Here is a 15,908-nt window from a genome sequence, read left to right on the forward strand (position 1 = left end):
GTTTCCAAAAGGGACATGTGATGAGATTAATCAGAAATACAGGACTCCTTTCAAATTTAGGTCTTCTCGTTATAAAATGGGCACCACCTAACAAAGTTGCTTTCATAGGGGGAAAAATGCTTTTCCTAGCCAAGATCTTGGTTGGTTAACAATGAGTCAACTTAGTTAGAAATTTTAGGTATCATTAACTTCTACCTGTTTAAGACTACACTTGCTATAAAAGTTTACATAGTATCGATTGAATTTGAGTTACAGAAAGGGGAAAAAAAATACTTTTTCTTAAAAAAAAAAAAAGGGAAATTTATAGCCGTGTAGAACGACTTTAAGGTGAAGTCTTACCTAAAGCACTCAATCATCTGATTTACAAATTCTCTTCAAATTTTGTGGATTAGCTGTGTATAATATATACATAATGCCAAACTCATGTATTTCACAGTGAAAACTTATCTTTAAATGTTTTTGGAGTAGATATTAAGGTTCTTTCCTTATAGTTACTATCCATAGTGGATTTTTGTTAAAAACATTTGTCATGAAATGTTCCAGTATTCAACAGAGTAAAATGAACCATCATCCAGTTTCACTATTTTTTAATCAGTATATGGCCAATCTTATAAGTATGTCCCTTTTTCCTCACCCAGATTATTTTGAAGGAAATTCCACATTTGTTTAATCTACAACTGTTTCAGTAAATCTGTCAAAAAAAAAGGACTCATTTTTGGTTTATCTACATGCATGTTCCTATAAAATGCTCTTGGTCAGAAATGTTTTCATGTATCTTTTAGTACTAATTTGAGAATTAATCATATTTTTCCTCTACCAGGGACTGGTTTGGTTGAAAGACAAAGAAGCAACACATTGTAAACTTTGTGAAAAGGAATTCTCACTGTCTAAGAGAAAGGTAAGGGAGAATAGGAAGTGAATCCAAAAGTTTTGGTGCAAATATGGCTAATTTTACTTATTTTTTTCCCTCTGATTTTTCCATTTAATAGCACCACTGTAGAAATTGTGGGGAAATTTTCTGTAATGCCTGTTCTGACAACGAACTGCCTTTGCCTTCTTCACCGAAGCCAGTACGGGTTTGTGATTCCTGTCACGCATTACTAATTCAAAGATGCTCATCTAACTTGCCATAATATTCCAGAACTATTCTAATGTATGAAAAGTACCTACAATGAATGATGAATGTTACATATGAACATGTGTACAATGTATTCAGACAGCCCTTAAGCAGCTTTCAGACAGCATTGGTACATTTTACTTTCACATATTCAACTCACAGGAACTCAATGTATAATTTGAGATTTCCTTTGCCATTTTTATTCAACAATAACAGGGCATGCTTTAAAGTAACCTTAGCCTAATTCCTGACTGTAGTTATCATGTAACTCTTTTCCTAATGCCATGGAGAGGCCAGAGAGCATAGCCTACATGTTTGCCTTATTTTGTAAAGGCCTTCTTAAAAATAGGGTTTCAGATTATTATTCTCCAGATTGTCAAATTGATATTTGATGGTGCCTGTAATTTTTTCTTAATGCACTTTAAAGCTTCACAGTTCTCCGAGAACGACTGGAAATGCACATTTTAGAAGTATTAATATTTCAACAGGTTTTTCATTAGCTTGGTAAAGTGTCAACTGTATTTATTTGATTCCCCTCCTCTGCCCCTTTTGCATTAGAAAATGCCTTCTCTGTAGTCAATGTGGTATTTTGCTGAACTTTCAGATACAGTGGGTGAAAGAGGTATTATTTTGTCTCAAAACCTTTTATTTTGAAAATAAGTTATGTCCATTTCTTAGGGAGGACTCACACCTTTAAAAGTCAAAACATAGGAACTGCTCTGGCAGTCTAGTAGTTAGGACTCCACACTTGCACTGCAAGGGGGCACAGGTTGGATCCCTGGACTAGGATCCTGCATACCACATGAGCATGGCCAAAAAAAAGTCAAAACAAACTTTCCTAGAAAAAAATGTAATAGCCAGGATTATAGGCTCCTGATTTTCCCGTAAGCATTTAAGGAGAAATCTAAAATACAGTTAAACTTTGCCTTTGATTATGACAGGTTTGAGTTAAGAAGTTCTGTATTACCTCTCCAGTCCAGTAACTTTTAGGAAGCATTACACTGTGGCAGTCTACTACAGTAGAGTAAAATACCATTAATTAGCACCAAGCCAGGGCCTCGGGCAGACTGAAGATGGACTTTCAGCCCTGCCACTGCATACATACTTGAACTATTTCAAGCATAAAGTCAGTAAACACTAATCCCTGTTAATAGTTTATAGCATACCAAGAATTTAATCTTTAAAACTACCCTTGCACAATTAATGTTTCAACAGCATCACCACTTGGGGTTCCACTTTTTTCTTAAGTCTTAATTTAAGTCATGCACTTTTGAGTCTGTACCTTTTAAACATGCCATTATTGGTATCCACATTACTCCTAAGAGCACTAGTGAATAAATCATGGCTACTCCCTCCCCACTAAGATAGCATTGCTTATTCTACAGGATTGTATCCTGAGTACATACTTCTGTTAAGGTTTAAAATTAATTTTCTAAGTTGCCAAAGTATGAAACCACTATTTTACTTTGATTTCTTTTCCATAATTGTCAGTTTTTAGTCTTAAATCAGAATGGACATACAGATTTATAGGTGGTCTTTAATGCTCTGATAGGAGTATCTGAAACATGAACTATATTCTTTGAACTGTTTTGTACTGATGGGATGGGTTAACATTTTTATGACGAGAATAAGCAAAAATGAAAAATTATAAGTGCTGTTTTTTATTATTGTACTTAAACTTTAAAATGTGATTCTCTTAAATGCCAAGCCTGGTTTCATTCAACAAATAAACCATGATTTTTAGTCCCAATTTAAATTCTTCACCCCTCATTGCCATTGATTTGGGCCTTTTGTAGGCAGGCTTTTTCTAAGAAATTGAAACTTGCTCCATTTTATTTTGACTTGTATCTAAAAACCATAATCTAATTTTGGATTTCATGTAATAGAACTTTGTATTTTGTGAACTTTGTGTACCGTTCCCTCATCTAGTAGTACTATCATCTAACGCTATTATGGTGCCAAGGAATTGTGATTGTAATTCTCATATTCACACTTCTCTAAAATGTTGATTTTATATAACAAATAAAACACCTAAAAAATTAAGCCTGTTTTAGAAAAGTGGTGTGAGCCTAGTAATTAAGGGAGTGAGTACAGGCAGTAAGATGAATCATTGCTCCAGTTGATAGGTTCCACTTATGCTACCAAGCTGCCTTCTTTAAGAACAGCAGAAATCCTGTGTCACTTTGTCTAATATTCATTTAGACATAGTACCTTCTACCAATTTGATTTCTAATCATTAACTGACACAAAGCATTCTAGGACAGACGCCATACTCATCTCCCACATTGATATTTATTACATTAATAACATTTCTAGCAAAAACAAGTAACAAGTTCAATAACTGAATTCACATTGACAGGTTTCATTTTGATCCATTAGCCAATTTGGGGAAAAAAGCCATATTGATCAAAGGGATTTAAAAGTAAAGCACCTTTTTTCCTTGCTACATAAAATTATTAAATACAATGGCTCTAAAACTCGAAACAAATTAGATGCAAAATCCAATCGCAAGACTCTCAAGACATGGACTTGTCTTACATTTTAAAAAGTAGTCATCTATACAGTTATTAAAAAAGCCATATGCTTTAACTATCTGGCTGGAAACTGAATACACCTGGGGGAATTATACTCCACGGTAAATACCTTTGTACTTGTAGTGAATCTCATTGTCACCGAGAACCTTAACCTAGTCTAAGACATTTTGAGAACTTACAACTATCACTTTTGGGAAACATTTTTTTGGTACTTCAGTCAAGTGCTGAGGGGATTTCTTCTAAAGTCTAGAGCTAGAATCTAAACTTCCAACACTCCCATCTGCAGGTAACACAATTATGAATATACGTTAAGTCCAGATACCTCCTAGATTGTTAATATTTCAGAGCTATGCTGGATAAATGTCTGAAAATATAGAATTAGCTGAGTTTATACTCCTGAAGTCACCTAAACTCATCTTTAGGTTTTATATTTACAGTGTTGTCCAAGAGAAATTAAAGAGTAACACTAATTCTTCTCCAAGCTCTATTCCAGATGTCTGCTTATTGAGACTTGTAGTTTATGCAGAGGTGAACCATTGTCCTCTTAAACTACTTCTTATAGAGCTAATAGTAAAATACATCAACCCAAATCTTATGAAAGCAGCACATCCTCAGAAGTAACTAGTATATAAAAAGTATCAACATCAGTGGTTTGAATATAAAAATTTATTTTTTTTAAGTCAAAGTATGCAACAAATAAAACCTACAGAAAACAGATTTTCCCATCACAATCTGTTGCTTTACCAAATAATATTTTGAAAACACATTCCTTCAGTCATTATAAAGTTCTTAAAATACAAAAGAAAGTAATTCTGTAAGAAAGTCTAGTAGACCAGATGCTGTTGTCAGGACTTTTATATGTGTGGTTATGCTTTTAGTACATCCCACGCCATCCACCTCCACTCATGCCACCTTGCCCGTAGTAACCGCCACTGCCTCCACCACCACGGCCTTAGGAAAAAGAAGACATTAAGAACCATTTAGTAGAGGATACAAATGCACAAGTTATTAAAAATACAAACAATATTGTAAGTCAACTATGCAATTAAAAAAAAGGAACAATATATGAACTTTAAACTGCACCACATATGGGGACTCAAATGGAACAACAACAACAAGGAAAAGACACTCACCATAACCACCCAAGCCATCAGGAGTACCATATCCTCCACTGTAATTGTTCCCCATTCCCATTCTTCCAACAGATCCATAGCCTCCCTGATTATCTTAAAAAAAAAAAAAAAAAAGTTTGAGATTGACTTGCTAAGTGTCTGACTCGGCTTAATATTTAAAAAGCTTTACATACCCATTCCATCTCTGCCGTAGCCTCCCATTCCAGAACCTCCCATTCCAGAGCCGCCTCCAGGAGTTGAATTCAAGAAGAGTTCAATGTATCGATGTTCTTTTGAGTAATAGGGGGAAAAGGAATGTTGAATAAAATTTATAAATAAGTGCGAAAAGCTTGACTAGCTAACATTAACATGAAAAAGAATGCTTGCAAATTCCTAATGGAGTGACTGAATGCCAGATATAACTAAAATCTAAGGTTCGTTTAAACTGTTCAAGCTTGAACTAGTTACCAGTGTTTTACGATTCAGTTTCCTATCTATAAAAGAGCTGACTCATTATTTTAGAACCTGCTGGTATACATCTTAAAAATAATTCCAGAACTTCCCTAGTGGTTCAGTGGTTAAGAATCTGCCTGCCAATGCAGGGGACACAGTTTCAGTCCCTGGTTTGGGAATATTCCACATGCTGCAGAACTAAGCCGACGTGCCACAACTACTAAGCCTGCACTTGAGAGCTACAACTACTGAGGCCCAAGCACCTGAGCACCTGTGCTCTGCAAGAAGAGAAGCCACCATAAGAAGCCCACACACTGCAACTAGAGTAGCCCCTGCTTGCCACAGCTAAGAAAAGCCCTTGCACAGCAACAAAGACCCAGTGTGCCCATAAAAAAAATAAAATCCCACTTGATATATAAATATATATATTCCAGGCCCATTCATAGAACTGAATTAGCATATTGAGAGTAGTGTCCAGGGCAACTTATTTTTATTAAGTATCAAGTGATTAATGTGTGGTCAGATTTGGGAATCACTAGAGATTAAATTTAATGGCTTAAAAACAAATTTGATGACATGGAGGAATAACTCACCCAGTTATCAATGTATAGATAAAGAAACAGTATTAATTTCCAAATGGCATAAAAACTTAGGCAAGTGCAACATTTCTCCTGTTTAGTAACTTAAGCTCTAATAATCTGTGAAGTATAAAGAGCCTGAGTTAACTCTTCAATAGAAATCCCCTTAGAAAGGCAAGTCTGAACTTATTAGCAGCCACATGGTTTCAGGTCCCAGACCACTAAGCTCCTAGAACCTCTTACATTTGAGTAATCACAAATGAGAGGGTTATACCACTTACGCATGTTATTCTTATCTTTAGACATGGCAGCTACCGCATCTTCATGTGTCACAAACTCTACATCTGCTTCTCCTGTTGCTCTGCCATCAGCTCCAATATCAATATGCACTCGGATTGGATTTAGTGGTGAGAAGAACTAAAGAAAACACTTATTTTACTATTCTACTTAGATCACTGAAAGACAATTACCATGCACACTGGTTTTAAGTCTATCAAATGCAAAGTGATCTTTGAAATTAACCCAGGTGATATTATAAAATATTTTAAGGCCACTGGGGTCTCAACAAGTAATGAGTGAGTGATTGACTTGGCCCAAAGAGCTGAAATTTGCTTATTTTCTAACCAATTTGTAATGAGGCAGTTTCAAATCAGTAATAGCAGCCATCTACTACCATTATTTTCAGTTCCTCATTTCTAATCACAGTCTGGGGAAGCCAAACCAAACCACTAAAACTTACTGGCTTGTTACATAGAATACTCAAATTAGACACTGATTATATATAAAACCACTAATTGCTAAAATTACTCACATTAGCAATATCATTTTCAGTTGCACGAAAAGGCAGTCCTCTCATATGTACAAAATGACCACCATGAAAACCCGAACTTGCATCACCAGCTCCACCATAACCATGTCCTCCCATACCTAGAAAATAAAATTTCCAAAGATTATTTCTTTCCCATACACACCTTTTCCTATTTACACACTTTTCACCGACACCCCAAGTAATCTTAACACTTGGTTTTTCTAAATATCATATGGAAATTTTTCTGTAAGCATACATCTATATTAAGCCTTATGTAGGAATACACTGAAATATGCCTGAGTTGATTTTTGTATACAAGTCATCTATACTAAGTGCATGTAGAGCAAATATTAAAATTCACCTAAAAATCACTTTTTAATTTTACCTCTTCCATCTCTCATTCTGTCATCAAAGCCATCATTTCCATAGCCATAATTATTATAGCCACCATAGTCATCAAAACCTCCATAACCTGTGTTAATTTAACAAGAAACACATGAATAAGCTTTCAAGAGATAAAATTTTATAATCTAGTTTATAAAAATTATCTTCTGACAAGCACTCTGGTTAACTTACTGTTACAAGTTTGCAACCCCTCCAACCAAGTTTGCAACACCCATTTTAGTGCATATTAAAAAAGCAGTTAACACTTGTATGAAAAGCACACATTTAGACATAAAAATTTTCATCCTGATTCCAAACAGAAAACGTCAAAACGTGGCAATCTCTTAAAAATGTTCGTGTAGGTAAACTAGGTGCCAACACATGCATCAATCAAGTCCCATAGCTGCCCATGGGAATCCACATTTGTATGAACAGATTAAACCTAGTAGGTACTGAAATTACTGCCATTTCTGTATTTCTTGACAAAGTGTCAGGAACGTTAAGAAAATGACAACAGAACCTTTGTTCATTAGATACACATACCACCATCATATCCATCACCTCCTCGTCGCATTCTGTCATACATACTTCCACGCCCAGCTCCATAATAACCCCCTCTTCCTCCTATTGGTCTATCATATGGTCCTGGTCGCTGGCCCAGCAATCTTCTTGGTGGATCATAAAATCCTTTGATTTCACTCCTGCTACTTCTGAAGATCTCAATATACCTATTTGAAAATGGTTTAAGGTACAGGTTTCAGCATAAACGTATTAGAGTAAATAAAATACTGGGCAAAATGCAGTAAGTTTTTCTACATCTAAATATAACCCAATTAAAACTGCCTAAATACACCAAAAGTTAACATTCCTTTACACCTACAAACTTAAATAATTAATATTTAAGTTTTAAAGCAAATTAAGTAATTTGAAAACAATTCACAAAATACAACTTTAAGTTTGTTTTGTTTAGTATATAATAGATGTTTAGAGAAAATAGTTGATTATACAAAAACATTTATCAACATCATCCTACAGAAAAATGGAAACAAATCTAATTTTAATTTAAGCAAACTATTAGCATTAATTCCCCACCCAAATCTGTAGTTTCCAAGTTAAATTTAGATAATTATCAATTCTTTTAAACTACCCCAGAAAAATGTTACTGTTACCCCCCCATTAAGCAATAGTGACCCACAACCCCCAAAAATAAAAATTTAACACCATCCCAAACTCTCCATCCCCACCTGTGCCCTATTCTTTCCTTGTGTTTCCCCAGAGCATTTTCTGCTATCTCCTTTGAAGCAAACTGCACGAAGGCCTCCCCTGTGCTTCTCCCCTGGTAGTCCATCGTCAATGTTATCCCATTTGGCACGATTTCCAACCCTTTAACCCAAGGACAAATAACCCCATCAAGGGGAACAGTGTTAAAGGCTGAAACATTCCCATCTGAATCAAATATTTAAAACAAGTCTAAACAAAAACAAAACAAAAAAAAAAAGCTTAGTTTCCCCATCACCCCATAATACAAAGGAAGATCTTTTCAAATATTACTGGATTATATAATTTTTTTTTGCGACCAATGTCTTTTAAAATTACACACAAACTCACAAAAGGCCACCTAACATTACATGGAAAAAAAAAATTTAACTATGCTCCATATGCTAATTCATGATTCATCATACATAATTACTCTCAATTATGTTCACTGCATATTAGGTTTTACATATTTTTACACATTCTGTATTGAATATTAACTGGAGCACATTTCATAACTTAATACGTTAACCCAGATACACTCAAATCAAAAAGTCCCCCAAATAAATGGGTTTTACAAATTAAAAACTGAGTAATAGAAATATAAAATTAAAATACTACTAAACTTTGACTAATACTAGAGGTACCTTGAAAGAACTGAACTATTTCCTCTTTGCTGCAACCAAATGGCAGTCCACGAAGTCGTACTGTCCCATCACTAGCGTCATTTGGACCATTATGTTTCATAACCCAATCCATCTCAATACCGTTTGATTTAAATGCTATAAAAAATAAACAAGCACACAAAGCAGTCAATCAAAATACACTCTTGCCAGAGGTACTGAAGAACCAACTCTCAGTGGTGCACAACAGCAAATGTAACACATGGTTATACAACGGTACAATACCTTTTATTTCAGGGCAGACAAAAAGATGGGGTAAAGGCAGTGAAACCTAACCCTCCCCCAACCCTGAATTTCCAAGTATTAAATGTTATAATTTTAAGAAAGCTTCATAATTCTACCATCAATCTTCAAACTCTTTTTGACCCTGTCCATCTAGTCTTTTCCTCATGTCTCAAATGTTCCTTCACGTTTTCCAAGTTTTATTATTCACTTGAAATAGTTACGTAAATTCTTCAAAAAAACTCACTCAAAAGTTGTATACAGTACCACCATCCATTCACAGTAAGAGCCTAAGTCAGAAGTACAATGAGTACTCCTTTTGATGTTGGAAAAATGGTACTAAAGTCTAACCTTAATAGATGCACTTAATTCTGAACATACCAGATTGTTTCCGAAGGGGGAACAAAGTCCTGTTTAACTATAAAACTGATTTAAACACTCCCCAAAAGCAAGTTTTAAAATTACTGACTTAATTAGGCCGAGTTTTAAAACTGGAATAAAAGGACACCCCAAAACAGCTTTTTAAAGCTACCTGTTTGGCAATTATTGAAGATAGTATATTAAAAACCAGTTCACTACTTTCAAATAGTTTTTTTTTTGAAAAAAGTAACACAATCACATTCAAAAAGTTATTAAAAAATGGTACAAGAAGCCCTCCTTCCCCCTCAAAAGAAGTCATCCACCAAATTCCCATCCTGAGACAATCACCCTTTCTTTTAACAATTCCCAAACATTTTGAAGAGGTTAATGCAGAAGTCCTTCAGCTGCAGAAACTTACCAGATCTTATAAATTTCATTATGCAGCTGTAGGAATCCTACTCACCTGAATATTTCAAACCTTTCCCTCACCACATCCTCCCCTGTAAACAAAACAATTTGTTCACTTGATTCCTTTAAGCTTGAGGATATTTCATATAAGCAGTATTCACTAATACTTAATTTCACATGATTTAATTATTAGCCCAACTGTTTGGGGTAGCATCTGCAAAGAGGAGAAATTTCCCCCAAGAAACCATGCATTTAAAATAATGCTAATGTAGAAATTATCCAAATGTGGCTATCCAGCAAATTCCTCTGTATATGAATCACCTTTGTACTTTGTTTGCTTTGTGCATGTATGGTTAGTCCAACTCTGCCTTTTTAAAATGCTATCCTAAGTGCCACTCTAGACACAAACGTTCAAGATTTTTATCTGACATTACAACTATCATGCACGAAAATAACTGGGAAAAACTTTTAAGACAAAGGAAACTCTTGGCTTGAATCCCTAGTCTGTCACTCACAGCTACGTAGTTTATTAGTAAGCAAACTACTTAACCTCTGCATTCAACTGTAAAATGTAGCAGTGGTACTTATACCTCACTGGACTAGGAAGAATCCATGCTTAGTCTGCAACACAGTAATCATTCAATGGTGGCCACTGTTACTGGATTCCAAGGGGCCTTGTAAAACTAATGAAATAAGCTACAAACAAAATAACTGAACCTTAAAGGATAGGAACCTATCCTGAAATGAAATAGACTGTTACAAGTTTTTTTCCAAGTCAACAGAGGCTTAAATTTTCAAGCATTTTTAGGAGTTGTCTAAAGACAAGAGAGGGTGAAAAAAGGAGGGTCTCTGGAAAGGTTTACTTGGATACATAATCAGCTAAACAATTTAAAAAATAGTTCTAAGAGTCGCCCTGAAAGTAGGCTTTGGGAAAAGGAGACATTTTGGAGATCTTGATCATTTTCTTAAGGGGGAAAAAAAAGGCAGCAACCCAAGACATAACCGTTTTCTATAAAGGGGAATTTAACAACAGAAGTGGAAAAAATGGGAAGGATCTAAACCTCCATTTGTTAACCTCCCAATGAAAAACTTAATTTGTTGTGAAAAGACCTTAGAAATGGTGACTTTATATAATTTAGAACATTTTCCCCCTCAATGTAAAGGTACTGTTTCAGGAACAAATACCTTCCCTCCTAAAGAGGGAAACTGACTTATCTTTACTATAAACCTTATTAGCACCTTCCCAGAAACACTAGCAAGGAAACTAGTTTTGATTTTTGGATCAGCCTGTACCAATGAGACCTATATAAAACATAGTCTATTTAAGAAAAAACAATCTGTTAATACAATTCTATTTAGAAAACAAAACCAAGACGGATTCTAAACTCATTAAAATGAGTATTTGTTCTTATACATTAATAAAGCTGTCTCAGAAACTACCTAAATAAACATTTACTACTTATTCAGGATAATCCACCTCAACCCTTCTTTGCAACAGTGTCTAATGGCTAATGTCCAGGGGCTAATTTTTTAAAAGAATTCCTAGTGTTAGAACCAATTAAAATACCAGCAGCTGGAATACTAGGATAATCTTGGTCAGTTCTTTATGAGATTTAAAATATATTTTCCTAAACATTATGCTACATGAAGGATGCCAGTCATAAAAGATCACATAATGTATGATTTTAAGTGGATGACACTTATGTGAACTGTATCCCAAAGCTGTCAAGAAAAAGCAACTAAAAAAGGCAAAAGAGACAAAATTCCTTTATAACACAGAGGTATATACCATCTTCATAAATATAACACAAAATAAGTATTTGATGCGTTAGTAACTTTCTAAATGGTAACCCAACTGCTGCTAAAAAATGAGGAATTTCAAAATTTGGTCAAGAAATTATAAAAAACACGGAAATTTTACATCATTCCGCTTTCATTGTGCTTGCTCCTTAATTTTAAAAACAAGAGACACCACCACTACACCTAAAGTGAAGCGAAACCTCTAAAATGATTGGGTTCTTAACGACCAGCCTCTGCAGTTCAGTCACTTGTTTACCGAAATACCACCACCAGAAGAACAGTTATTGAACATATTAAGGCAATTAGGTGGATTTCCAGATTACCATGCAGATGAAAAACAGGGCAAGAAAAAAAGTTTCTAGGGTAATTCAATCAGCGAAGCTGTTACATCACATACTATTGATCATTTATAGGAAACTGGGCTGTCTTTTCAAAGTCCACGAGAAGCACAGAAAGTCTTCAGCAATAGGAACTGTAGTTTTTTTTACCGCTGTAAAAATAGCCATGCCTATACCTTTTGTACGGCTTCAATGAAAATTACAGACACAATTCTTCAATGTTCTAAGGACTAAAACCATCGCAACATCACATGACTGAACTTGCTGTTTGTCTTTCTGTTGAGCAGGCTTATTTTCTTGGTCAAAATGTTACTACAGTCCTACATCAAATAGAAAACAGGCTTAGCTACCAAAAGAAAATAAACCATAACGGTGTTTTTAAGTATTTTGTTTCCATGGCCTTACAATCTTTGCAAAAAACACAACCCCTGGAGACTTAGTAATTCCTATACACACAGTTTTGCCATCACTGGTGGTGTTTTAACAACTGTTTCCCCCAAGTAAAACTCCTACTTAATTCTAACCCAGTATTTGCCAAACTACACAAAACCATTACACCATCCCACCCCCGCTCAATGGTTCAGAAAGCCTATTTTCATAGTTCATCTATCTGAAATAAGCCCATTTCAAATTCCTATTTGATAAATCACTCGCTTTTCTGCTTACAAAACAATTACCCAGTCTTTCAGTAAGTTTAAGATAAGGATGGGAAGGAGGGAAAAAGAAAACCCTTTGGAAAATGAGTACGTACTCTTTTCGAAGTTCCAAATGTGGAATATAAGGGCCGGCTAAGCGTCCTTTATTCCGCCCCGGAGACTTTTCGTTTATCTAGCTGCCCTAGAGACCGAAGAGCTAGGGAGAGTACGCCACTTCCTAGCCCGGCAGCCAAGCCTGCCTTAGAAACCTTCGCCACCGGGCGGCGGAATTACAAAGGAGGCCGTCTGCCTCCTTTGTCCTGGATTTAGGAGTTGAGCGCCTTCGTCGCCATTGGCTTTCCTCCCCCAGCTCCAGCCTCTCTCATCTTGGGAATCTGCGTCAGAAGTCACTCGCAGTCCCGCCGGCCCAGGTAGCCCAGCCGAGACTGCGGAGGACGGGAGGCCTCGGTAGGAGGCCAGGCCCATCCGGCGCCATTTCCATCGGGAGCGCGCCCGACGGGCCAGATCCTCCCCACACCCAAGTGCCCAGACTTCCCCTGCTCGCTTCCTTCCCACCCTCATCCCTTGCGCGAAGCTTTAACCAACCCCCGGCCTCCTAAGTCAGTTTTCGGAAGCTGAGGGGCAAAAAGCAGAAAGAGGAGAAGGGCGGGAAGCCGAGGGCGCCGCGCTGCCGTACCCAAAATGGCGGAGGCCAAACCAGCAGGGAATGGAGGGGAAATGCTGGATGACCCCCACTTCAGGGCTCGGCTTCATCCACTGAACTCCACCTGAGTTAATCCTCCTTCCGACAGGCCGCCTTCCTGGAAGTGGGAGATCGCCTGGGAGGCGCAGCCTGGCTGCCTCCAAGTGGCGACCTCTACACTTCCCCCAGTCCGCCGCCCCACCCCCTCCCAGTCGCTCTGCCGTCCTTCTCCCGACTCCGCTCTCGAAACTACCAGCCCAACCTACCCCCTTTTACTTCAGATACCCTGTCGGGCGACAGTAGCGCCGACTCCGGTGCCCGCGGGGTCTGGTCGTGAGGAAGCAGAAGTCGCCCGCCTCGGGTAGAGCCCCCACAACGGTTCTCCCAACCGTCTCTAGCGGGGGCAACCGCTAAGGAAGCTGCGTAGCAGAGCTACTGGCTTGGGGGGATGGGAGAGAGCGAGCGAGGAGAAGTGGGTGGAGCGAGAGCAAGGGAGACCGGCCGGCCCCGCTCTCGCGAGACAAAACAGTTGCTCTCGCGAGACAGGAGAGTCGGTTTCGCCTTTGCGGCGGCGGGAGAAGTGCGCTTGCGCGTTGGTCGGCTGACTAGTTGGGCAAGAGGTGGAGAGAAGACGGGGTTGGTCAAATTAGAGAAAGAGGCCGCGAACTCCACCTTTCCGGCTTACTATATAGCCACCAAATTCTTGGAACAAACCCTTCTGCTCTCTCTCTCGAAGATATCCGTGCGTATTGTAGGAACCCGTGGTGTGGTGTCCCGGTGTGGAAAAGTTCTCTGATGCTCTACCGCATCACGAACTTCGTGATGCGGTAGAGCATCAGAGAAGAAGTTCTGTAGAGGCCCCGCCCTTACCCAGCGTCACCTGCGTGGAAGGGGCCCCACGTGGTTCGGCTGCCAAAAGTGGGGAGGGCTTTTCTTGTCCACCATGTTTATGTTATGCAGTAAAAAGAGTAGGGCTTCTCCGCTGGAAAGATACGAAAGTGACCACCAGGCCCTGACTTGGGCTGGGCCTCTTCCCCTGGCCTTGGCGCTGACGGCGCAGCCGCCCTAAAGTGTGCCTCTTTAGGGGCGGGCTGTGTTAGTTATTGAAGTTTCCCTGCAAATCGCTCCTCGCTTCCTCCTCTCCTTTGCCTTTTCTCTTGGTTTTAATCTCTCCCACTTTGTAATTTCAGCTACCCATCTACCGCTTGCGTTGCCCGACTTTGAGTTGTTTTCCAAATAGTGCTTTGCATTCTTGAAAAATGCCTGTACAAGTGACAACTAGTAAATAATTTTTGGTTGTGCTGGGTCGCATACCACTAAGGTTCCTAGTGACAGCTTTTGGGGTTAAAAAAAAAAAAAAAAAGGCCGAATTTCTGTAAGAAGAGTGGAGGGCAGTCCTAGTACCGAGATCAGCGCAAGTTAAAGAGCAAACGAGATCAGTGAAAGTTAACTTGCAAACAAGGAACGTATATCAAATGCGGGGGAGAGACGGAAATGAGTGTGAGTACGCAGATGTTCCTGCAGGTTGGGAATGTGGACAAAACTAGATTTTAGGCGTTAAATATCCAGTCAGAGACTTTGTACAGACACTGCAAGCCCGTCGAGGGTGGGGTGATGGGCGCAAGGAGTATTAGCAGTAGAGAAGCTAGAATAATTTTTCCTCCCTGAGGTATGCAGTTTGTAGTGTGGAGAAGGAAGGCCAGTTACCGTCATACAATGGAAACTTCCATTTCGTGGCTATAATACATCCGCAAACCTGCTTAAGACAAGTGTGGGGTAGTAAGAATTGGCTAGGTCATAATGTCCTACTGCCTTTTGTGAGCCCACTCTCTCCAAATAACCCTCAGAGAAATGGAGAAGGGAAAATGTGGTCTTCATTACAAGAGATAGAAAAGCAAAACGTACAGTGTAATAACGATAGCTCACGATTATTGAGAGCTTGCTTGAGCTAGGTGCTGTGTTCAATTCACTATTACCTTAAAAATAATGTCCCCATTTTACAGATGATATGCCTAAGTCCTAGAGAAATTTAAAAAGATACCCAAGATCTCACACCTAGTGACAGAAGCTAGGATTGAAACCCAAATGGTTTTACCCCAGGGACTAGGGTCTTAAAAGCACTATGGACCTACCTGGGGATGTATTAAGGGAACAAAATATATTTAGGCAAATTGAAGTTAGTTCCCCTAAATAACGCTGCAGTTACCGTCATTTCTGGAGACTTGCAGTTAACAGTTTATTGGCTGGAGACTTTTGAACTGGCCTGAAACTTAGTATCACTGACTGGGGGTGGGGGAGGTTTCTTTTCTCTTTTTTCCTATTGATTGCTGTATTAGTAAAGACTCCAAGGTCTACTTCAGATGGAGTTCTTCCCTGGATTCAAGTTACATCATTATCCTTTCTGACTTTCAACCTGATTTGGTAAATGGAATTCTGTAATCCTTTTTACCCCTTGCCTGAATTCAATTTGTTTACTGCCTGAGTTTGGCATTCTCTCCACATATTTTTTATGGCTATGG

The 15,908-nt window shown here is 38.2% G+C and overlaps 3 protein-coding genes across 12 annotated transcripts in view; 2 read left to right on the forward strand and 1 right to left on the reverse strand.

Moving 5' to 3' along the window:
* Positions 1–3,160, forward strand: part of RUFY2 (RUN and FYVE domain containing 2) — a 42,703-nt gene extending 39,543 nt beyond the window's left edge. For all 4 annotated transcript variants that reach the window (XM_043476784.1, XM_043476779.1, XM_043476781.1 and 1 more), the window contains exons 17-18: positions 821–898; positions 990–3,160. In XM_043476784.1, coding sequence (XP_043332719.1) covers positions 821–898; positions 990–1,133 — 222 coding nt within the window. In that variant the 3' untranslated portion in view covers positions 1,134–3,160. The remainder of the gene's footprint in view (positions 1–820; positions 899–989) is intronic.
* Positions 3,161–4,299: 1,139 nt separating this feature from the next.
* Positions 4,300–13,861, reverse strand: HNRNPH3 (heterogeneous nuclear ribonucleoprotein H3). 6 transcript variants are annotated; one of them, XM_043476789.1, is made up of 10 exons: positions 13,675–13,861; positions 8,888–9,022; positions 8,231–8,369; positions 7,575–7,714; positions 6,988–7,074; positions 6,606–6,721; positions 6,076–6,211; positions 4,958–5,053; positions 4,785–4,877; positions 4,300–4,602 (listed from the first exon to the last, which is right to left on the reverse strand). In XM_043476789.1, the coding sequence occupies exons 2-10, from the start codon at positions 8,997–8,999 to the stop codon at positions 4,526–4,528; spliced, it is 996 nt and encodes a 331-aa protein (XP_043332724.1). In that variant the 5' UTR covers positions 9,000–9,022; positions 13,675–13,861; the 3' UTR covers positions 4,300–4,525. The 6 variants fall into 6 exon arrangements, with proteins under 6 accessions (XP_043332724.1, XP_043332721.1, XP_043332727.1 ...); XM_043476786.1 differs by having other exon boundaries at positions 7,530–7,714; positions 13,675–13,860; XM_043476792.1 differs by having other exon boundaries at positions 7,530–7,714; positions 13,656–13,820.
* Positions 13,862–13,997: 136 nt separating this feature from the next.
* PBLD (phenazine biosynthesis like protein domain containing) overlaps positions 13,998–15,908 on the forward strand; it is a 34,096-nt gene continuing 32,185 nt past the window's right edge. Inside the window, exon 1 of one of the 2 annotated variants that reach the window (XM_043476794.1) lies at positions 13,998–14,131. The gene's annotated coding sequence lies outside the window, so the exon portion shown is untranslated. Of the gene's footprint in view, positions 14,890–15,908 lie in introns of both variants that reach the window. The other variant, XM_043476793.1, reaches the window with a different exon arrangement.

The sequence above is a fragment of the Cervus canadensis genome, chromosome 8, assembly GCF_019320065.1.
Source record: "Cervus canadensis isolate Bull #8, Minnesota chromosome 8, ASM1932006v1, whole genome shotgun sequence".
In the NCBI taxonomy this organism is placed as follows: domain Eukaryota; kingdom Metazoa; phylum Chordata; class Mammalia; order Artiodactyla; family Cervidae; genus Cervus; species Cervus canadensis.

Coding starts and splice junctions, on each gene's coding strand:
- HNRNPH3 (XM_043476786.1), bottom strand. CDS start 8,999: ATGGATTGGGTTATGAAACATAATGGTCCAAATGACGCTAGTGATGGG. Junction 6,722..6,987: donor CAGAATGAGAGATGGAAGAG/GTAAAATTAAAA, acceptor TTTATTTTCTAG/GTATGGGAGGACATGGTTAT. Junction 5,054..6,075: donor TAAAGATAAGAATAACATGC/GTAAGTGGTATA, acceptor ATTACTCAAAAG/AACATCGATACATTGAACTC.